The sequence below is a fragment of the Parasteatoda tepidariorum genome, chromosome 3, assembly GCF_982258835.1.
Source record: "Parasteatoda tepidariorum strain Cologne lab strain chromosome 3, Ptep-v5.0, whole genome shotgun sequence".
Taxonomy (NCBI): domain Eukaryota; kingdom Metazoa; phylum Arthropoda; class Arachnida; order Araneae; family Theridiidae; genus Parasteatoda; species Parasteatoda tepidariorum.
The window spans coordinates 120,678,337-120,703,405 of record NC_141757.1 but is presented as its reverse complement, the minus strand read 5'-3'; the positions used below and the strand labels follow the sequence as shown (position 1 = coordinate 120,703,405).

The 25,069-nt window shown below is 27.5% G+C and overlaps 2 protein-coding genes across 2 annotated transcripts; both read right to left on the bottom strand.

Moving 5' to 3' along the window:
- Positions 1-2,835: 2,835 nt before the first annotated feature.
- LOC147814249 (uncharacterized) lies at positions 2,836-15,773 on the bottom strand. Its single transcript, XM_087159984.1, has 8 exons — positions 15,641-15,773; positions 9,723-9,917; positions 9,423-9,647; positions 9,255-9,344; positions 8,854-8,999; positions 5,058-5,293; positions 4,046-4,211; positions 2,836-3,173 (listed from the first exon to the last, which is right to left on the bottom strand). The coding sequence occupies exons 1-5, from the start codon at positions 15,657-15,659 to the stop codon at positions 8,854-8,856; spliced, it is 675 nt and encodes a 224-aa protein (XP_087016110.1). The 5' UTR covers positions 15,660-15,773; the 3' UTR covers positions 2,836-3,173; positions 4,046-4,211; positions 5,058-5,293.
- Positions 11,047-15,752, bottom strand: LOC147814250 (uncharacterized). The gene is made up of 2 exons (XM_087159983.1): positions 14,960-15,752; positions 11,047-13,614 (listed from the first exon to the last, which is right to left on the bottom strand). Exon 2 carries the CDS (start codon positions 13,424-13,426, stop codon positions 11,390-11,392), a length of 2,037 nt encoding a protein of 678 aa, XP_087016109.1. The 5' UTR covers positions 13,427-13,614; positions 14,960-15,752; the 3' UTR covers positions 11,047-11,389.
- Positions 15,774-25,069: the final 9,296 nt, after the last annotated feature.

The window sequence follows — 25,069 nt, the reverse complement described above, 5'->3', positions numbered from 1 at the left end:
CCGCACGGGATGAATTTATTTTTTTATTTTTTTTTTTTTTTTTTTTAAGGGGACAACTAAAATAGTTTTGTTTAAATAACAAATGAACTGTATCTTTGATGTCTTATTGACACAAAGATACTTTGATTTATTTTGGTTTTTGCTACTCCTCCAAAAAGTAACCACAAAGAAGAAAAGAAAAAAACGTTCTCTTTTTATTCGCGGATACCTGGACTAATGTGCATAGATTTAGATTCCTTATTTATGAAACTTTGCTTTAAGAAGCAATATTTTAACATCTAATTATTTTCCATTTATAAAATAGCATTTTATATCTATTTGAAGCATTTTTCATTCATTTAAATATGTTAATTAAGAATTTTGTTAACAATGTGTGCGCATTGGGTGCTTTTTTAAATAATTTAAATAACTAATTTCATATTACTATTACAAAAAATTTTGGCAAAGTTTTACATTTTTTAACGTTAAAGTATTAAATTACGAAAACAATGCTTTATTTAATGGAAATGTTGCATGCATTAAAAAAAATCTAAAATATTATAGTTTTTTTTATTTTGCAACAAAAGATTTTTTTTTAATTATATTAAACGTAACATATATACTATTACGTAAACGTATTAGTTATTCATATCATAAAATTTTAAAATAAAACTTTTGTTCATAATTTTTGATTATGAGTGAATTTAGTATTGCACATCGTTGTTACAAATCCAAAAATTGCCATTATGAAATATTTTTAAATAAAAAAATTTATATTTAAAAACAAAATATAATTAGTAGTTTATTGGATTTATAGGGGTTTCCTGTATATGAATGCATTTTTTTAAAATTTATTTTCTAACATAAGTTATAATGTTTATCAAATTTGTCGAACAAGGTAATTGAATTATATTTGATTTTAAAATTATATTATACAGGTATAGGACAAAATAATAGGAACATCTATGAAAGAATGGAGTCGTTCTCGATCGTCCAATAAGCGGCGGACACGTGTCGCGAGAATGTGCCACCTAGTGGTGATGAAAGGCAAGGTATCTGTCTAGCATTTGGCAGTGTGAGATTTGCATGAGAAAAATCTGTTTCTAGCAAAACGAGATTATGTCCGACCTCTCTGACCTTAAAAGAGGCATGATAATCGGAGCTCGCCTGGCCAGGGCCGTAACTACGCCGGGGCAGTCGGGGCACCGCCCCGGGGCCCCGACGGTCTAGGGGGCCCCATATGAAGGGACCACCCCAAGTAGCACATAACATTAGATAATATCAGAAAATCAGCAAAATCTAACGTTATATTACACAACTTGTAATATTAGAAAGATATAAAAGGTCGCTGTTTGCTCAGCCTTTTATAACATTAGATTCAATGCAAACTAATATTATCTAGCGTTCGCTGTAATATTATATAATATTAGATTTTATGCAAATTAATATTATCTAGAGTTCGCAGTAATGTTATTTTGCATTAGTTTTGATGCTATATAATATTAGATTTTGTATGATATCTTGCATTGCTTTTTATATTTTGGAGTAAGCAAGAGGAAGATATGGATGGTAGAATAATGCGGTGATATAATTTTACTTAATTTTTATGTATTGCTGTGAAGCAGTAAAACATGGAACAATAGTTTAATGTCTTTTCATGCATTATTTACTTTAACAACACATAAATTCTAAAAAAATTACATTACCGAATTCGACTACCAACTATTTTCCTTCCTCTTACTCCAAATTATTTTTATTAAGAAATAATACTTAAATAAATTAAGTTTTGAATTTTTTTCTTTCTTTATATCAAGATCTTAGTGATAAATTTTATATCATTTCAAGTGTTTACCTTTAATTTTAAAAGTATTCTTAAATTTTTTAAAATCAAGCCAAGTTTATCATAATCTTAATTCAATTTGTTAGTTTATAAAATATATTTTATAAGTCTCTACTCTGGTAATTTATAATATCGCTATTACTATTATTCACATTATGAAATTATACAATTTCATAATGTTAATATTTTCTTAATTTTTTTCCCACTCAATGTAATTGTAGTTATACTTTTATTCAAATTGAGTGGAAATTTTCACTTTAAATAATTTAAAAATAAATTACTTACTTCCAAATATTTTTCTTCTATTGAAATTGCATGGAGAAATACTTACGTAAGTTAATTTTTTCTATATCTGAAATTTCACCTAACAGAAAAACTTAAACAAAACCCAAAGACATCTGAAGATATTTTTTCAAACCAAAGACATCAGACAGTGAAACCAGAAAAGGATTTAATATTGAAATTAGTTATTAAATTCTTATTTAAAAAAAAAAAAAAAAAAATACATGGCACATCAGAAAAATGTAATAATTCTATAATTGAATTAAAAGTTACTATGTATTAAACCAGCAATTTTTTCCAAAAAATTTACTTAACATTTAAATTTCAAAACCAAGTAATATTGCGTTTTATCTTGCTGAATTTGTACTAATATATAATAAAATACACTAAAAATTGAATGCTAAATTTTGAGCAGCTTATCTTTTATTGATAAAAAATAATTTCCCTTTTTTTCTAGGCTTAATGACATTATTCGTTTATTATTACTAAAACACAGTCAATCTAAAATGTTTCTATCTCAACTTTAAAAAATATGATTGAATTTTTAACCCTTAGTTAAAAAATCTCTATAAAATTGGGTTACGTAAAAAAGTTACAATCGTATTAAGAAAAATTACAAACTGTTAAAACATTACTTGTAATTGTTTTGTTGACAAAATGAAGATAAAAGAAAAATGTTTACAAAGAAAATTATTACAGAAAAATTTGTGCTAAGTCAATAAATTCAAAAATAATTAAGCTAAATTCTTTATTGATTTTTTACAATTCCTTGGTTATATCACAGTGAAAAAATGAAATTAAAAAAATGAAATAAAAAAAGATGAAATAAAAAGAGAAAAAATAAAAACTTCTGATTAATTATCACATCCGAATACATCACAGATCATACATAAATTTCTTTTTCGTATCTACAAGTTATCAGATAAATTCAATGAATTACTGAGGTAATTTAACTCCACCAGCGAAGATCTTTTCTTCGAATTACCCCATTCTTTTGCACTAGAGAGGACCTTGCCAAGTCTTTCAGAGAGCTCTTCCCGTTTAACTTCTGGAAAACGGAGTGCCATTGTAGCTAATAAAAATAAGAGGAAAAAAGTAAAGTAAACAATTTTAAAAAAAAAACAAAACATTTTTTATTTTTAAATAAATAATTAATATAAATTTTGCAATAAGAAATTACTTTTTATTTTACTTTGCAAGTTAAAAAAAGCTCATTTAAAACTGGCTTAGTTTAAAATTGAAACCATTTGCATTTTTCCCACTCGGTTCAGTGGAATTTAATGGTTAAGATAGACTATACTCATTTCCCACAACTTCCCTGACTAATAGTTTGAGATCAGGTTAAAACACAAAAATTGAAGGACAAACAGACTAGCACATTGAGGCAAGGTGACAGCAGGCAAAAGCCAGGCTTAGAAGAAAGTTGTTTATGGAAAAGAAAGTTCTGATATTCTATTTTATTCCTGGCAATTCTCGGACACATATATTTAAATGTTTTATTCTTAATGTTATCATAATTTGACTATTTTCAAACAATGTAATTTACAGCAGTGGAGCATGTATGGGTATCGCGTTTTATTTCCTTCTTTTTTCTTATCAAACATTTTAACTTAAATGTTATTTTCATGAAGACTTCTTTTTATATTTAACTATTCTCTTAAATTTAAATCTATCTTTTCCTTTAGAATATAAGTATTGCTTTTTAGTTTTTTTTCACATATAAGCTATATAGTATGTGATGATGAACTATAGATTCAACAACTCAATGACTAAAATTCTAAGCAATTAACTTTAAATATTCATTCTCTTTTTCACCAACATAGAACAAATGCCTCTTCATTTTCCATGAAACACACTCAATATCACCCAGGTCATGAAGCTTGGTAAAATTTTTAAGAAATTGAAATTCATGTTATTCATAGTTCAGAAATAAAAAATGCATACCCAAAAGCACATGGAATATTTCTCTCAAGTCTTCAAGAGATTTCTTTCCCTTTCTCCCAAGTCTACTGTATTGCAGAGCAACATCTTTCACAAAAAATTTTTTTAATAAGTTAGTGGTAAAGAAGGACAAATTTTTGCCATAAGATATATTTGAAAGGTAGCTAACCTAAAAAAAATAAAAGCAAAAAAGTTATTATTGAAGTAAAATAGACAGAAAAATCTTAAGGAACCAGCTTATGCATAATTTAGTATTGCTGTAAGACAAGTTGCAATAAAATGTAAAGTAAAAGAACAAAGCAAATCTAACTAAATATACAAATAAATTTTACTAAAGTAAACACTTTTAAAAATTAATTTTAATTTGAAAAATTTTCCATTGTATGATTAACAAACAATTATTATGATGGTTATTTTACAAAATGTTTGGAATTAGTAAAATAATAAAAACTTAACTTTTTATTATTTATTTTAATTTCTCTTTTTTTTAAAAATTTAATTAGAAATGTGTTTTGTCTTAGTCCTACCGTAAAAGATTATATTTTAAATAAACATCTAAATGGTGAAAGCTTATTAATTTTTTTTTTTTGTTTTCTAGCAGCAAAAAATATCTAAATGATTAAAATTTAAGAAATGTTTAAATATATTTAAAAGAGATTTAACCCTTATTGGACCAACACCATATACGCTTTTAGTACCACTTTTGTACTCTATATTTCATTAATTTTAGATAATATATATGCTGAATATATTATTTTCGAAAGATTAAATGACATAAAAAGAAAGGATTTATGACTTCATTATGTAAGAAATCAACATTTTCTCAAAAATAAATAAGAAACTGCTTGTAGCTTTTTAAATTTAAGTGGCTACAATAATTTGATTTGCTTTTAAAGTCTACAAAGAATTAAATATTGCACACATACACACAAAAAAAAAAAATCTCTGAAATATTATGTTAATAATTATTAATGAGTTAATCAATTAAAAAATATTTTAAAAATGTTATAATTACCAAAATTGAAGACAATTTAGTATCTTCTGATAACTTTTGATTTAAACGAACTAAATCATCATCTGTTTGGATTGGCAAATTAAGGTCCGGAATAAGATTGGAAGTAATGGGAGTGGCAACCCTTTTTCCAGCATCAATTTGTAACCCTACTAATGTGGCATTCATTTGGGCATGCTCATGTGCCATTTTTTTTATCTGCAGCCTCAACCGCTCCAATTCATAAAACAAACGCTTCACTAAATAAAAGATAAAATCAAATTTTAATATTTGCAGTTGCAATAAACAAAATAAAAACTTCAAATGTAAAAATAATTTGTATTGGATCTTAAACAGACAACTTTTTTCTGCCATACTTGACACTGTAGGGACTGCATCGTTCACTGGGGTGACAAATGTACATAATAATTACCAGGGCACTTAAGCTAATTCCATGACTTTAATGGTAGATTCAACACAATGCGTAACTATCATGGTAACATCAAAAAGATAAGTTTAAGCTGCAAATAAATGTGATGATGTATGGACAAAATGGTGAGAGAAACATACATTAGCTACATTGTCATAGCTTTAGCAATAGGACATAAACACTGAATAATAAGTGACTGCTAAGCATTGAGGTACAGATGAGAGCTCCATTACAGCTCGTAGAATTTACTTTCTATAGATGCCAATAACTACATGCAGGGTATCTGCTACATTTTAGATTTTCAAATTCATGACTTTTCATGATTTTCCATGACTATTTCCAAGAGTTTTTCATGACTTAACAAAGTTACTATTTTCTCGGACAAAAATGCAACAATAAACTAAAAAATGCATTATAATAACATTAATTGAAATTATAGGTATAACCAAAACTGCTATACTCTGCATCTTCATATTTAGATTTTAAATTTAAAAAACAGAGTAAAGAAAGAGTTGAAACAATAAAAAAGCTGAAAAAAATAATTTTTAAAAGCAAATAATTTTTTTTTCTGTAGAATTATATTCTAAAGAAACTTTTCTTGCTCATCTGAAAGGAAAGAAATACTCCTGATTTTTCTGTTCTCATTTCGGAATAAAAAAAATTCGCCAATGACTGGTTTGCTTCAACTAGAATTTTAAATTAATAAAGTTTTTAAAAAAATAAATAATAAAAATTCTTAAATCACAGAAGAGTTTAAAAGATAATTCCCTCTAGAAATGATGTTTTTTTCCCTCATTTTTTGAAAGAACACCATAATTTTTAAAGAACATGATAAAATAACTTTATATTCTAATAAAATATGCCTGAGTGGTGATTTTGTTAGGAATTCAGATATTTGGAACAGGATGAAATTAGATTAATTGGAGCAAAAAAAAAAAAAAAAAAAAAAAAACAATTTTGGAGCAGCAAAACAAAATTTGAAGCATATTTAAAAAAAAAAAAATTAAAACAAGAATTTAATAACAAGAGTTTTTTGTTCATTAATAACATATCTTATTTTTTACACTTTTTTGAAGGTCCTTGCATAAACAAATTAAGTTTCTTTTTGGCATCTTCCAATACTGTTAAATATTCTGCTATCCTCGACTTAGCCTCAGATAAGAGAAATAGAATTATTAGGACATAGAATTTTTTTTTTTTTTTTTTTTGAAGAAGAAAAAGATAAGGATGTCATCGCATTTGTGGTATCTAGTGCAACATCTATTAAATTTGAATTTTGCCAAATTTCTGCATTTTCAACAAACAAAGATTTTAAGTGCTTTCCTGTCAAACTAAGAAAAGCAGAACTCTTTAAAAAACGCCCTAACAATGTTTAAACTAGAGACACCATTTCATCATACAGCAAGTGAATCAATGGTGTCTCAGTTTGGAAAAGACCTAAAAATTTATCTAATTTAGCCGAAACATTTCTTAAAAATGAGCTTTTGACAAAAGCAATATAAATTCAATATTGAGTGGCTCATACTATTTTTTAAATTAATAATTACTTTATTTAATTGTGTAAAAGATAATTTAAAACTCTAATTAATTTAACTATTAAAGGTTATTGAGTATATTTTTCTTAAAATTTAAATAAATGTTATTTATAGTCGTATATTCAACAAAACATTAACAAGATTAATATTGATCATACCGAATTTATAAAAATATGTAAAGAATTAAGCAAACTTTAATAAATTTATATTACTAATGTTAATTAGTGAATGGACCCTAAATTTTTTAAATTAAAATTGATTACCTAGTACAGTATTCCATTAATGAAATAATTAAAAAAATTAAATAATTTTAAAATGCACATACAATGAGTATTGAAGCTAAAAAATTTTTGTCAGAAGTAAATTATTATATTGTCCCTACACTCATAATATTTAACAAATCTATAATAATTTAAAATTTTTACATCAATTGTTTTAAATCAAGTCTTTATGAGATGAATTAAAGTATTTTTGAATGACAAATCTGAAAAACAGGAGATTTATTTGCTGCTTTAAAAATTCTGAAAGCCCCTCTCTTCATACTTATTTAAAATCTTGCCTCTAAATATTATTAAGTTTTTTCCTAAAACAAAATAAGAGCACCGAAAATTTTGAAAGTAATATAATAATACAATAATAAAATGCAATAAGTAAAAAAAAAATTTAGTGAAAGAAAAGTAATAAAGTATAAAAAAATGTTTGCAAACAATTTGCAATTAGTGGATGGTCCCTCAGATAAAAATTTACGTTTAAGAAACTCAATTAATTCTATATTTATTAATTAAATGAATAAAAGGGAGATGGAAATTTTGAGGTTTTAAACCTTTGTGATTCTTGACTGCTCTGAGGATCAACATGAAAACATGTACTTAGTGAATGGTCCCCAAGTTAATTCCAAGATCATGGGTACTATTCTATAAATAGAATAGAGCAAGAAGGCCATTAGCTTGCCATTGACGAAAACGATAGCACTTCAATAACGATGAAATTAACAAGAGAAGTAAAATTTTCTTTTGCTATTAAAATTTGGCAATGTTTAGCTGGTCCCCGAAAATTCGTGGGAAGTCTCGGTTCCAATTGAGAGAGTGAAAAATGAAATCTGAAATTTAGAATATCTTGCAAAATGAAGCAGAGTTGCACATGAGAGTGCAAGAATCCTTCCCACTGAATCCAGAGCAACCCCCCACACGGCAGTAGCTGGGTTGCCGCAAAATTGTGACTTGGCGATACCCAGGGGGAAATATCCCTTTCGGCACAGAGTGGCGCAATTTAAGCCTACTACTTCAATTTGGAGCGTGTAGGCGCAGGTTTTCACAATTGGCACGGATCGGCGCAATTGGCGCAGCACTTGCAACACTGGGAGACCTAAATCCATGACTTTCCATGATTTTTTTTAAAAAAAATAGCAAAAATCATGACATTTCATGACAAATTTTGTTCAATACTGAAATTCATGACTTTCCATGACTTTCCAGGTGCGCGGATACCCTGTACATGTCTAATATGAACTATTGAAATTACTAAAAAGGATAAATATATTAGAATCCATAATTATGACATAAAAAGACATGATAGGATGGATCAACCGAGAGCTCTACTCCTGAGTGATGAACTGCGAATTCATCGAAATGGGTGTGAACAAACGTCATCATTTAGTTAAGAACGTTTTTTAATTGGTGCAGTTGGTCAATCTACAAAACGTTACACTTCTTTGCAAAATTTGTTGAAAAATAATTTACAATATTATGTAAAAAAATATTTAAATGTTATAAGTTTATAAAAGACTATATATTAAAACAACTTTTATTAAATCATTATCAATAAATAATGATAGAAATAATTAATAACAACTCACTCATAATGAGGCAGCATTGGCTTCAACAACATCGGTAATTTCAGGCACTGTAACAGAGGTTTCTGGATACAAATTATTCTGCTGGAAACATTTCTGGCTGGAAGTCTGTGTAACTTCATCAAACTCAATGGGAATTGGTGGGACCTCTACATAAATGATAAAAAGCAAACTTATCTTAGAATTAAGCAAAAATTTAATAATACTTTAAAACAAGGTGAAAAAGTTAGCCAATAATTTTATAAAACATAAAAATAACAGATACTTATTATACATAAACCTATATTTGCTAACCTGACTTGATTAAATAAATATAGTAAAACTTTGCAATTTTTAATATTTTATATTAAAGCACACTGTATACGATAGCATTAAAATCAAATCAAATTTGAACATATACATACCATTGAGAGTAACTGCAATGTCACTGCCTGCCAACATAGATTCCGAATAGCTTTGGGATGACTGCACAACAGCCGGGACTTCAGTGGTGACTATATAAAGTGAAATAAATCTTATATTTAAAATGTTGACTTTAAAAGTAAAGATAAATAAATAAAAAAAATACTCACAACTTGAGGAGGGAAGGGTGGGTACCTTAAACTTTTTCTTTCTAGGAGATTTCTTAAAATTTAAACAATTTTCAAGATCATCATCTGTGCTAGAATCATGCTTAAATCGTAGAGGTATTTGCCGTTTCCTTTTTGTATTAGTTGCATCATCTTCAGTTGCAGATGACTCAAGATTTGATGTTTGTTGTGCTTCTTGAGCTTTAATGTGGGCACTTTTAAAAGAACCTAAAATTAAATTATTTATTTTTTGTTATCTTCGTAAAATCTTAATGAAAATTAAAAAAAAGAAGAAATACTAACGGGAAGAGCAAAGAACTTTAACTTTAAAATTCTCCCATTGGTCATCTGCAGGCAAGTTGTCCCGCAGATACTTAGTAATTTGATAAGTGGGCAACTTGCTAGGCCACTTTGCCACATCTTTGCTCAATAACCACTTAGTCGGTATGACTTCGACAGTGTCACTTTCTGTGAAAATCACAACAGCATACTTTTTTCCTTTGAAATAGATTTTTACATACAATAAAATTAAACATTTATACACACAGTACAAAAATTATGATGAAGGAATGAAGTATAACAATATACATATAATGCAAGATGTCAAATTAAGTGCATAATGCATAAGCATATTTACATGATGAAACAAATCAGCACAATATTTCTCTACCTATTTCAGCTCTGCAAGCTGTTAAGTTCAAAAACAAAAAGAAAGAAAAAAAATTGGTGACATTCTTCCCAAAATTGTTCAGAAAGAGTGTAAAAATAAGGATAACTGTTTTGAAGAGAAAATAAAAACTATGATTCATTATAACTTTATAGCTCAAAAAAATGTAATTATAAACATTTTAGACAAGTTTTGGATAGCCCGTCAAAGTGAAAAGAGGTCGTTATTTTATTACTCAAAATAAATAAATAAAAAATAAATAACAATTCAAGTATTAATTTTCCATTTAGAATAATTGTAAATAGTGAAATTACAATGCAATTGAAAAAAAGAAACACGTGTCTTCACAATCGATTTTTAAAAAACTGAATGACAACTATTCTCTTTCCGTTGCTAACATTATCAACGTTAAAATAGAATTTGCAAAAACAAATTTTAAAAAATTTATATTTGAAAAATTAAGATTAAAAATTTATATTTATTATTATACCAAAACATCTTACAAAAATTAGATATATACAAAAATTCTAATTTTAAATTTTTGGAACTTATACTGATATTTCAACTGCACATTTAAATGTATAACATAATTAACTTGTTTTACTATCAACAAAGAGGCAACATCCATTTGAATTATACTGGCGTGCAATAGAAAAATCAACACAAGCGACAAGAAATTCGCAAATGAGATTTTTTCATATTTAATACTTTTATATAGAAAGCTACATATTACAAAAAAAAAAATTCACAACTCAATTTTTTTTAATCAATTCTCTGAAAAATTATTTTAGCCTTATTAACATTATCAAGGAAAGAGAATAGTTGTCAATCCGCTTTTCTCAAAATCTATTGTATAGCAATATAAAAATAGTAAAATATTTAGAGTTTAATATTTCAAAAGTGAAATACAGTTGAGCAAAATAGGTAATTCCATGGTTTTGCACATATAAATATTTTGTATTTGTTTTTAATTATTTATTTTTTGGAAAACATGTATCTAGGCCAGGAATAATTTGTAATTTTTTTAAAAATATGAACACATGAAAATAATTTTATTAAATGTGCAAGAAATATGCAAATATATTTATAAAAATAGGCAAAATAATAATTTCTAAATGTCCCTACACCATAGAATCACCCAAGTGTACAGTGAGAGTGCTTTTTCTAAGACCAGACGAAATATGCAATGATTAATATAAAAAGTAAACTTCTTGCCCTTCAGTTAGGTATACATCATATTTTGAAAAATAAAAATAAACAAAAAATTTATACAATAGCAAATAAACACCTATATAAGAAAAATTTAAATATCTACGAATTTATGAATGAGGACTATAATTATTTTTAACTCCCAGCTACAAATACATTTTGCAAACACGTCACTAAATTTGACTGTAATGAGTTCATTTCCTAAACGATCAAATTTAAACATAGCTGTAAGCTCTGAGTCGCATGGTTGGTTGTAAAAATAATCTATGGTTGAAAACTGGTTGCAGAGAAATATGCATTCGCCTGAAGATTTTCTTAAAATATGCCTTATTTTCATTAACTTTTTATTCTTTAATTGTATACAAGAATCTTTGCAGTTGATTGTTGAAAATCTTCTGTTATCAAACAAAACTGCACCATATTCACATTCAGATGTGCCATTCCCTAAAGGATGCAACCATGTTACATTAATGGTCAGTTTTGGTTTGATAAAAGAAGTATCCTCAGACAAACGTTTGCTTATTTGAGCCAGATGTTTAGTTTTTGTTCTAAGAAGTTGTTTTAATTGGCCAAGATAGTTTTCAAATTTATACGCAGAAAAATTAGGCAAGCTTCCATGTCGCCTAACGTCATCTGCTAAGTGCAGCAAATTATGAACATTATATACAATGGAAGCATCGCCGTAATATTTCTGCATATCTTCAACAAAGGAGTATAACATCTGCTCAGCAAAAGAAATGTAAATATCATTACTGCACAACAAAGGATTCGACAGAACAGATATAGCAACATGTAAACATAAAAAATGTATATACAGTGGTTCAGGCAAAATATTTCTCATAACAATAGGACCTGTGTATAATAAAAAGGTGCGGAATTCAGTGGCCTTCCACCTATCCACCTCTTTTAGAGATCTTGGCTGACGACTGAATTCAGAAGGCAGACATTCTTTTAATGAAGTAAGCTTTTCAGAAGCTTCTGCAGACTGTCTGCCACTGATTCGGCAACTGTTTACTTTTTGTCGCTTGCCATTCCGGATCCAATAAAGGATCAACTTTCTTGTCACTCCCAAGTCAACTAGATGCATTGGATCCAGAGGGAATTGAGAAACTAAACCCATTTCCAGTGAAGTAAGTGGAGAAATCCCATTGTGGTGTTCGGGATGGGCAAGGGAAACAAAATCCTCATCAGCTCTTTTGGGACTTAACATGTCCAGAAACTTAACGTGCCCATCAACAGATGATCCCTTTTGAACACATTTCTCACATCCCCAAAAAGCATTGTGAGATTTCACGCATTTTACCCATGCTCGAGCAGGAGCATCGCAGCTAAAATGCTCGATTGAAAATCTAAATTTAATACTGTTCTGCTGAAAGCCATTATCTTTTAATTCCTTAACTTCTAAGATGAATTTTTCAAAAAACTGTCTTTGAGACAGTGGTTTGGATTGACCACAGTAACAAGCAATGACGAATGGAGAAAGTGAATAGATACCAGCTATCATTCCTAAAAGGGGCCAAAACTGAAGTTCAGTGCTCTTGCTGATCGGTAAACCGTCAACATGAAAACACATCTTGATAACTTTGTCGGGACATAAATCAATTAGATTCAGTCGCTTAAAATAGTTCGTTATACTGAAATAACAATATTCGCCGTTTTCAAGTTTCACAACATTGGACTGCCTAGCAGTTTTTAATAAAGTTCTACTGTCAAGAGGTAGCTCTGGGTGAAAAGTACCTAACATTTTTAGCAATGAATTTAAAGCATTATGCTTAATTTTAAATCTAACAGCCCATTCTTTCAGTTGGAACAACAAGGACTCTTCATCACAAGGATTAGTCGTGTTACAATTAGAGGGTGAACCAGATTCCAATTCCTCATTATCTGATTGACTAGAGCTGGAAAGTCTACTGTCTTCAGACTGTGACCAGCTGAAATCACTTTCAATATCAAAATTTATTACTGATTCCAAATCATTTACATTTTCAGAAATAATAATATCATTGGATCCTATGATATCATTGGATGGAGTATCATTGGATTGGATTGGAATATCATTGGATGGAGATTCATTCTCAGAATTTTTATTTTCAAAAGTAGAATAATTGGGTCTGCAAAGTAATAATATCATTTTTTTAAAATATATTGAATTATAGTAGATTGCAAACAACTTATGATGCAAGAAATATTTTGTTAATTTAGATAAAAAATGCAAATAAATTACCGGTATAAGGAAAATTTCTTTAATTAATATTAAATCAGCAAACAATTTACTTTGATAAAATAAAAATACTTAAAATTTAGATGATATTTTATATACTTGAACCAAAGCAGGGTTGGGTTTTTGACGTCAAAAAGTGGTTTTTGACATGACAAGGGTATAATACTGGTTTAAACCGTCAAAAACCCGTCAAAAATGTCAAAAACTAAAGTTTGCCAAAAAAATATATAAACTTCAAAACTACCAGCAGTTGCCATGCATTATATTGAAATTTAATTATACTATAGGTAATCAGCAGGTTTTAAAATATTTTTTAATTAAAATTAAGGTAAAACAACAGATTTAAATCTCAGAAATTTATATTCAAATGCATGTGCAGAAAAATTTTGCACAAAATTTTTTTAAATATTTATATTTTGAAAAAAAAACTTTTTTTTTTTTTGATACTTAAGAAAATTAAAAGTTTATTACTATGCATTTTTGACATATAAGGAGCATATAACTAATATTTATAAGGAACTTACAAGTTATGTTGTATAAATACAAACTTGATACAAGTGTATGAAAAAAAAATTTAATGTTATACTGAATATCTTTATTATCCAGTATGTTAATTTGAATTTAAAAGTAGTTATATTTGGGAATAATGATAAATATAATTCATATTGTTTATTATATTTATTTATAATTATTACACTTATCATTTTAAAACAATTTTTACCTCTTAATTTTTTTCCCCACTTGTATTAAGAATACAAATAATGCATATCTTGAAAGCAAGAAGTAATTATTCAACAGCTGAATATTTAGATATTCAACAAAACTATGTATATAGTATTCAGCAAAATGAAATTCACAAGTATTTGGATAAACTAAATTTTCAGCATAGTAAATGAATAGGCTGAATATACTGTAAATCGACACTAACTACTCTGTGTATTTAACAGAAAGCACTTAAATTTGTATTGTCTTATGTTAAAAAGATTATTAAGTAGATTTAAAAGAATATTAAAAAGATTTTTCTTTAAAAGATGTCTAATGTACAAAACTGCTAATGTTTATCTTTAAAAATGTCTAATTTTTAGTATAATCTATACTATACACTAAATTTGGTTATAAATAAATTTCTTAATAATATCACTGCAGATTTTCAATAACTCATGAAAATGAATACATAATATTACAAAAGATGTGAGCTTTCAAAAGTACAAGATTTTGGTTACTATTCAAAATATAAGTGTTTCTTCAAAATTTTAAATTTATTTTTTCTAGAACATATTTAGAAACACTATCCTTTATAAAAAATAGATAAATTTTATGTATTAATTAAATTTTACATATGAATATAGGTTTTTGACATTTTTGACAGTAAGGTTTTTGACGTGACGGTTTAAACCATGGTTTAAACTGTCAAAAACTGTCACATGTCAAAAACCTGCCAACCCTGAACCAAAGTAAAACAAAAATTGGAAATAATTGTTTTTATCAAAACAAATGATTTTAAGTAATATTAAATCTGCAAATAATTTACTTTGATAAAATAAAAATACTTAAAATTCAGATGATATTTAATATATACTTGAACCAAAGTAAAACAAAAATTGGAAAGAATTGTTTTTATCAAAACAAATGATTTTAAGTATCGTAATGCTTGACATTGCTAGTCATTTTCTTAAGACAAAACTTAATTTGTTCTTAATATTTAATTACATTAACAAATTTCATATTAACTCGATATATAGCAATCTAGCTTTGAAGATTGTTAAAAGGCAGATTCATTTTCTTTCACTTGGCCTCTTAAATAACGTAAATTAGAAATTAAAAGAGTTGAAAACTATTGCTTAAATTTGAATATGAACATTTTCATCCTTAAGATAATTTTACAGATTACGTTTCAAAAGTAATATTTTAAAAGAAAGAAAACCAGAATATAGATCGAAAATCAAAACATAAAGTCTTTTAATGATCATACAAAACATAATGACCTTTCAGAAGAGGGGCAAGAAGATATTAAATAATTTCGTCTGGCCTTATTAACAAGAGAGTCCAAAATCAACTGCTTTTCAGTCAATTTTATATGTCGTTGAACTTTCTTTTTAAGAGATAAATGATTTTTCTTTTTACCTGACATTTCCAAGTTCATAAATATCCGAAACAGTAACGAAAGAGAAGTAGTTGGACAAAACACAAATATGGCGGACGGCTTGTAAACAACTCGTCAGTCGACTGTTGATCCAGCCCCCAACCCCATCCCACCCCCCAAAAATTTGCTAACTTCCACCTTCCATGTTAGCTTGTTCGAAATAGTGCTACGTTAGCTTCTTTTATTTACGTACTTAAAAAAAAAATTCTCTCGTCTAAATTCCCCCCCCCCAAAACTATTCGTATTATTTAGTGTAAAAATCCCCCCCAAGCTTTAAATGGGCGCATTATGCGCCCACCTTCCCCCCTGTTTATCATTCGCGAAAACGAAAGTAATATTTCTTTGCGTTATATAGCATAAAATTTTATTGGGAAAAAAGGTATTTCGTGAAAAATTTAATTAATTGTTTTCTTTTAGAAATAAATATTTATTTATTAATAATTTGATGTGCCGTGCCACAAAAAAGTAACACAGCATCAAAAGTAATGAAATAGATGTTAATTTTTAAAGTTCGAATATCAGATCGAATAATAGTTAATCTTACATAATATTATGTCTAATATTAGAAGATAAGATTCAGAAGGATAGCGTTTTCTAGCAGGGCAGTATTATATTACATCTTTCTAATATTAGATCATATCTTTTTGCTGCCTGGGACGCGACATTTTTTCAAAATAGTTTATATATGTATTTATATATATATATATGAAAGAGTTTTGTGTGAAAATTTGCTAAAATCTTCTTTTTCGTAGTTACAATCGACTTTAACATAGGGTGAAAGACTCTTACCGAGAATTATTTCCCTTCCTCAAAAGAGCAGAAACGCTTCACAGAAAAGAGGAGCGGAAAGGCATTTTTGAAGCTATACCCCTAATAAGAAACTTTATGTTGTTCTGAAATTAACTTGAATGGGCAAATAAGGTGCCTTTTGAAATTTGGGGAAGTAAAGTGAAAAAATATCTTTATTTTCACTCTATTTTTTGAGGGTAGAAAACTTTATTTTGTTTCAAAATTGTAAAGAAGTGCTTAACCCCTTCTGAAATTTAGACATTCTCAAAAGTAAGTTTTAGTAGAATTAGTACATTCAGAAAGAGAAAAAAGCTATTTTTTTCAACATTTAAGTTATTTTTCAAATAGATAACTTAATTTTCCTCCAAATAAAAAAAGAAATCTGCCTAAATTTTTTTTTAAGGAAAAGCAAATTTAAAGATACTTTTCAAGTAGAAAATTTTATTTTCCTCTTAAATAAAAACGAGGGAGCTAAGAAAGTACTTTGCTTCTTCTGTAATTCAGACATTCACGAAAATAAAGATTAATTACTATTTAACTCATTTTTTTCTACTTTTAAGCTATTTTTCAAGTAGCATACTTTATTTTCCTCGTAAATTTAATTGATGAGCGTCATTCCTTCTGAAACATTGACATTCACTACAATAAAGTAATTTTTGTTTATAAAATAGAATTAGCAATTTCAGAAAAAGAAACTACTATTTTTTTTCACCTTTCGAAGCTATTTTTCAGATAAAAAAATAAAATAACCCCCCCCCCCAACCGAGACAAATACGTCTGTTTTGTTTGAATTTTCTTCCACATATGACAATTTCTAATTTATTAAGAAAAAATGTTAAAATTAAAATTTAACCAAAAGAAGGGCTCAGCATAAAAAAAATAAAACAAGCGTTTAGGAAACTAAAATAGTTGCCTCTCTTTTACCCTTCCCTGGTGTAATAAAATGCATCCTTCACTGACATATATTTTAAAGAGCATTCCTTGACTCTCAACACCTGCAGATCACCAACCGAGACAGTTATCTGACCCCTCAAAATATAGGCATCTCCTTTTACACCATGGGAAAATGTCCTTCCTTTGACTTCTTTAAATTGCCCTGGGCTTTACGACCCTAGGCTTTTTGTCCTTTTATAAAATATCATATATTTCCAGAACCATGCATTTGTAGGTTAGTCACAGTTGTCTTAAACAAGCAATTATCTAGATGTTCTAGGAAAACAGAAGCAAGCTTTTAAGGGATCGAAGGGGATTACTTTTGTTGACATATTTTTTCTGAAAGAAACGCGGGAATCACTCTCTGTTAAACTTCAATTTTTAGCTCCTTTAACTGCTTAATTTAAATGAACTATTTTTAATTCAAATATAGATTTTTTGTTAACTTTTATTTGGTTCAATCTTTCAAATTAAAGTTTAACTTTAATTGATACTAATTAAAATTATTTGCAACTTTTTTTAAAAATATAAATGTCATTACTTTGGATTACTACAAAACGAAAAGGAAATTGATTTCTAAGGAGGTAAGCAATTGTTTACATTAAATTATTTAATACATTCAAAACTGCTTATTAATGTACTGTTGGAATTGCTTTTTTTATATTCCTATATCAAATTGCTTTTATGTAATACATTTTGTTCTTATTTTATATTTTTAAAATTAAGACCATTAAATTTTTAAAATTGGAAATTCGATTTTTTATGCTTTTTAACAATTTTGCTTTCATTCAAAATTGAAAAGCAAACTTTGATTTTGTTTAAAAAAATCATATTTAATTTAATTAAAAAATCGCATTTAATTTAATAAAACGCTATAAACATTGTTTCGTTGAAAATAACTGAAAATATGTCATCATTTAAAGTATTTTGGTTTAAATAAACCATTGTTTTTCAACCAATAAAAAAAAATTCTTCGAAGAAAATATTTTATTAGGTTGTTTTGATAATTCTTTCTACTTTTATGAGAGACTTTAGTAGATTCTTTAAGATCAGCATTATCTACATTGCATTAAAATTAAACTAATTTCAAATTCCTTGGTTTCACTGACAAAAATGGTACATGCTGTAGTTTTATATACTTAAGAGAGAAAAAAAAGAAAATATGTTAATTCAAAAAGCAAGGAAATATCACGATTGGGTTGAAATGCAATTAATCTTCTTTTAAATTTACTATTTCATTCTTATCTTATTGATAACCACATTATATTGAGCGGAGCTAGACATCAAACCCAAACGCGTTGCACATTTATTCTGTCTTATTTGTTTGACTATCTCTGTTGTTTTTGCAACACTAATTTATATAAACAAAAGTAATCTTTATTCTAATACAAGAAATGAACCTTAACTTATACTTCAAATATTAAAATAACGAAGAAATATATTTGATACAAACGTTTAATTAAAATATTATTATTAAAAACAGCTTTAATTAGAAAAAAATATATTTTCAAAAATGGCACAATTTGTTTCCATAACATTTGAGGAAGGAGGTAGTGTTGAGCGCACTTAATATAGTGTTTTTTTATTTTTTTATAATAAAACTGTTATAGGATCATCAAAGTAATTATCTTGTGATAATAACTTCCTGAGAACTTTTTTCGTGCATTATTTTTCTCAGTTTAAAGTAAACATTTTTGAAAATTTTAATACTGAAACTATAAATATTGCTGATGTATGAAAGGAATTTATCCGACCATCAGAATTAGGGGAGAGTCGGGTAGCCCCGCCCAGCGGGTACCCCCGCCCACAGTCAAGTTCATATGTATAGAATATTTTTTCAAGTCAATGGGCCATCGGACATTAATTGTTATATTAAAAAAAGATTATTTTCGAAGTTTCAAGTATTTATGCAGCTGGTAACATGGTAAACAATAGTTTTGAAAATATGTTGAATACAGTAGTCATGAAATTAAGAAACATTGGTTGAATGTTTCGATTAAACTTCATTTTAATACTAAAAAAATAATTTTCTCTATACATACAGCATTAAAGTATGTAGTCTTAAGTTTAATTTGCAAAAAGAAGGAAGTTTGTATGTAAAAAATTGTTCGAGTAATTACAAATTTACAAAAAAATTGGATTTCGGGTAGCCCCGCTCACATGAATGTCGGGTATCACCGCCCAATTTTATTTCGTCGATAAATGTACGGTTGCAAAGATAATTATTTTATTGCTTCAAATTTGAATGTTATATGCATTTTTAACAACAAATATATGTTTTAATATTACATGAAACATAAATTTATATATTTAAAAATGAAAAATTAAATATTTTTAAAATGTAATTGATATATCCAAATTAAATTTAATATCAAGAAATCATAAATACTATTATGATAAGCTATTAACTTACTTATTTATTTTCACTTATTTGTGAACGAATCAATCTACAGAAGCATTTGAATGCAATCAAAATACAAAGCGAATTTGTAATTTTATAAGAAATATTTTATATTAAGTTTATAAGAAGAGATCAACCAAATAAGTTTATATTGAAAAACAACTATTGTTATTAATTATTGTTACTTAAATTAAACTATTTTCGTTAAATATTTAATATAAATATGTATTAATATTATAATATATATACATTAATAATGATAAAAAGTATGACCTTTGTTGTTATTAAATAATAGAATTCACTAAAAGTATATAAATATGTAATAAATAAAATAATTTTGTGATAAAAATGATAAATGAGGTTTATCTATTGTCAATACATTGGTCATTCTCATTTACACCTGAAAAAATAGCCAAAAAACACAATTTTTGTAACTGGGCGGGGCTACCCGACACATTTTGAAAAGAGCTGAAAAACATGTTTTTTTTAATTTCTATTTTTTTAAGTTTAACTATTCTTTTTTTGGTTTATTCCTTTTGCATTATTTAATTAGATGATAAAACAATAGAAACATACAAAAATGTTGATTATTACTCAGTATTATACAGAAATATAAGCAATACTCCTTAAGTGAGCGGGGCTACCCGACTCTCCCCTACATTTAATCATTTCTTCAAAATGTGTGAACATTTCTGTTTATCAATTGAATTACTTTATTTTCCGTTTTCAATATTGGAACAAGATGTGTAAAACATTACACTTAAGATTAAATTAAATCAAGTTTCTACTTTTTTTTCTTTCTAGTTTTGAGACTTATTATTTTTTTTCTTTCCATTGTGAATATGATTTTCTCTGCAACCAATATTAAGATATTCATTGAAATATTTTGTTCAAAGCTATTATATTTTTCAATATAGAAATCCAAATCAGATAAAATTCATTGCCATGACAAACCATTAAAAAGGTATTCTTCTTATTTTTCGTTTTGGAAAAATAAGAAAAAACCTTTTTGGAATATTAAAAAATATTAGTTTCTTGTCATAATTTTTTATCATATATAATTACATGACATCATAAATACATATATTTATATGTTATTTTGTTTGTTCAGAAGTTTCGATAGGCAAAATATTCATGAATGAATTCTTCTCAAAATATTACTATATTTTTAGGACCCTGTACAACAAATACCATTTTGTATTAGAACTTATTTATCTTACATTGCTATGCTATACAGACAAATGAGGTAGTATTTCGTCTGTATTTTAAATCACTGAACCAAATAAGACAAAATACGAAACAACAGTGCTTATATTTGAAATGTTTCTTTTCTTTCATGCGTGTGTACAAAAAGTACTGTCTTTGAAATGCACTCATTATGAAGAAGACCATCATAACTATTTATCCCATCAGCTTGAATTACATCTCATTTAATTATGTATTAAAACTTTGATCGAAAATCTTTCCTTACGTGATCTACTACTTAATTCTAGAAATATCTACAAGCTTTTCTTGAAACATTTGAAATGTAAATTAATTTGCATTGCATCACAAATGTTTATTTTTTAATTCGATAAAACAAATGTTATCAAGCAATTTTGCATACATATATCAATAAATAATCGTCAAAATGAAAAGTGATTTAAAAGCCATTTAAAACTATCTAGCTTGTTATGTATGAAGGAATGCATGTGAACTTAAATTATGCAATGAAAAAATATTTTAACTTATTAATTAAAGATGATAGAAAGTCATGATACGTTATTGAAATAACCAAAAATAAATTATAAAAATTTTATTTCCTAGTAATCATATTTTTAAAATCTGGGTTACAATAAATTAGATGACAAGAATATGTAAAAAGCGAAAATACGTAAAAATGTCTTAATATGCAGACAAAACGTTGAAATTCAAACTTAGAATCTTTTTCTAAAAGCACTGTTTGTTCGTTTCGCAAAATGTAAGAAATCTTAGTCAAATCGAGATATTTTGTTTCTTCTTTCTTTTCCTCATTTCAATAATGTCTTAAAATTAATATATCCTACCCTTTAACATTTGAAAGAAAATTCTAACGTAACTATACTATGCTATATCATAAAAATTTCTTGTTATGCTTATTCCTAGTATTCTAATGTAAACTTGAAAAAAATGACTTTTACACTTGGAAGTTCTGAAACTTTATTTTATATCTAAAATGACTGACCTATATGATGATAAACGACTGGTTTAGGAGGAAAGGAAAGTCTTTAATATAAATATTAGTTGTTAAACATCTCTTTCAAATGCAATTGCTTAGCTGTAAAATGTGTATGAGATAACTAATTGTTCGCCCATTTGAACTAAAATTGAAAGAAATTTTTGTATGAAAATCTCACTGAATTAAGAAATTAACAGAGAAGTTAATGACTTCGAGTATTTACATTTAGATTACGACAATAAAATTTGAAATAAGAAAAGAAAAAACATTAAAAATTGTCAGTTACTAAAAAAAATCACTATAATGGATTAAGGATGTATGTGTGACAGTGTGTAGAGATTATACTTGTTGTTATACTTTCTAAAAATTGAAACTTATAAAAAATTATTTGAGAAGTTCGATGAGACAGGATCGATTGAATAGACTTGCTCTACTGTCTATTGAAAACGAAAGAGCACGAAATATTGATTTCAGCGATATAATTGATGAATTTGCGGCAACAGAGGCCAGGAGAAATTAATTTTAAATTTTGAAATTTTTTATTTCTGATTTTAGAGAGATTTATGTTCAGCAATTTATTATTTATAATTTATTATTTAATTTTTATTAATTAAAAATAGATTAGCAAATTTAGTGAACTGTGTTTCAAATTATGAATGGATTTATATTTTGTACTAATAATTATAAATATTAATTTTATGACTTTTTTTTTATTTTATATTAATTTTTTTTTCTTTTCACCTTTTTTAAAAATTTCATTACTATGAAATCTATTTTACAATTTACTTTAAATATTTTTCAAAAACTTAAACTAATCTAAAATTTCAAATATGAAATCTTTTTTCTAGACATTTATTTTAATGCAAACTAATGTATTATAATCTTTCTCAACAAACTTAAGTGTATAAATCTATCTACCAAACTAGAACCATTAAATGCATTTAAAATCTGTATTTAGTATGTGTTTTGTAATTATTTTTTGGTGTCTTGAAGTCTTAAACACTTATTTGTCTTTTGTAATTAAAAATTAATTTTTTTAAATATAACATTTTACATTCTAGTGTTAAATTTACAACTTACAATATTTTGTAATCCCATTTCTATGTGAACAAGTGGCTTATTTTCATAAATATATTAATCAACATGATACATAAGTAGCTAAAATGACGATTAGAGATGGAGTACACAAAGTTTTAGAAAGGGCCCCGACAAAAATTTGAGCTCCAGGGCCCCGAAGGGTGAAGTTACGGCACTGCGCCTGGCTGGAGCGTCCGTGTCCAGAACAGCGAACCTTGTAGGTGTTTCAGGGATCACTGTATCAAAGACTCAGTCGGCATACACAAAGTTGTGTAAGGTGTCTTCGGCGAGGCACAACAGCGGCAGGAAGTCGAAGTTGTCAGACCGTGATAGACGGGTGTTGAAGAGGATAGTCGCTCGAAAACGCAAGACTACACTGCCGGTGATAACATCCGAGATAAATACCCACCTTCAAAACTCTGTATCCATGAAAACTATTCAACGGGAGTTGCATGCTGCTAACATTCATGGTAGAGTAGCTATTCCAAAACCGTTAGTTTCAGCACGGAATGCTTTGAAGAGATTACAGTGGTGCCAGGACCACCTAAAATGGACACAACTGCAATGGGAACAAGTCGTCTGGTCTGATGAATCCTCTTTTACACTATTCCAGAGCACCGGACGTGTGTTCGTGTGGCGAACGCCGGCAGAAGCATTTCATGTTGACTGCCTGATTCCAACCGTGAAACATGGAGGTGGTTCTGTGATGGTGTGGGGAGCTATATCTGCCCGTGGATTGAGGCCTCTCGTTGTCTTGAGGGGGGTGGTCAAAGGGGACCATTACCGAAGCATTCTTGCAGATCATCTTCACCCTATGCTTCATACTCTCTTTCCGGGAGAACGTCCTGTGTTCCAAGATGACAACGTCCGTGTTCACACGTCTCACTGTGTTCAAACATGGTTAAATGAGCATAATGATGAAGTGGACCTTCTAACGTGGTGTCCTCAGTCCCCTGATCTCAATATCATTGAACCTTTGTGGGGGTTTTTGGAGAAAAAAGTCCGTGCTCGGTTTCCTCCTCCACGCACACTCTCTGAACTCGAGACAGCCCTGCAAGACTGCAAATTCCAATGAACTTTGTTCAAGACCTTTATTTGTCAATCCCACGTCGAATACAAGCTGTCATTCAGGCCAAAGGTGGTCCAACTCCTTATTAATAAAATATTTTCATTTTTTCACAGGTGTGCCTATTATTTTGTCCTATACATGTACGATTATAATATAAAATTATATTATAACATCCTTCCGAAATTAAAAATAACCATAACTTTCAAAATTAAAAATAATTAAATAAATAACAACAATTTTGCAAAAACATTAAAGAACATAAGAATATTATTCAATAAAATTTCAGGTTACTTTGAAATTTCGATTTCCTAGAAATGTACTTTTAAATCGTCACTTTTTTTCTTTAGTACTTTTACTTGTTACTTTTCAAAAGTAAAAAGTAACGTTGCCATATATATATATATATATATATATATATATATATATATATATATATATATATATATATATATATATATATATATATATATATATATATATATATATATATATATATATATATATATATATATATATATATATATATATATATATATATATATATATATATATATATATATATATATATATATATATATATATATATGTAAAATGATGCAGTCGGACTGAGCAGGAAAACAGACACAGGATTTTAATTAAATCAGAGTAACTTTTATTTGATCATTCTTAGTTGAGTGGGAGCGAAGAAGTGATGTTTACTCCATCAGCAAACAGTCTTTCTGGTAGGGAAAATCTTGCAAAAAATCCTAAAATGTCTCTATTTAGGGAAAAGAGGGAAATCTCAGAAATTAATATTGGTTAATGAACTTGCTCGAGTGATTCCCACGGCTTAAAAGGGAAAAAAGATCTTTATTTAAATTTATGCATAGTTCGGCCAAAATAGATTTAGAAACAGGATGTAGCTTTTAAAAGTGTGAGAAAGTATTTCGATTTGAATAATTAAT

Excerpts from the sequence above, each read along its gene's own strand:
- LOC147814250 (XM_087159983.1), bottom strand. The coding sequence starts at position 13,426 with ATGATATTATTACTTTGCAGACCCAATTATTCTACTTTTGAAAATAAA.
- LOC147814249 (XM_087159984.1), bottom strand. Across the intron at positions 9,648-9,722 it reads TAAAGTTCTTTGCTCTTCCC|GTTCTTTTAAAAGTGCCCAC; the intron begins GTTAGTATTTCT and ends ATTTAATTTTAG. Across the intron at positions 9,000-9,254 it reads CATTGCAGTTACTCTCAATG|AGGTCCCACCAATTCCCATT; the intron begins GTATGTATATGT and ends TCATTTATGTAG.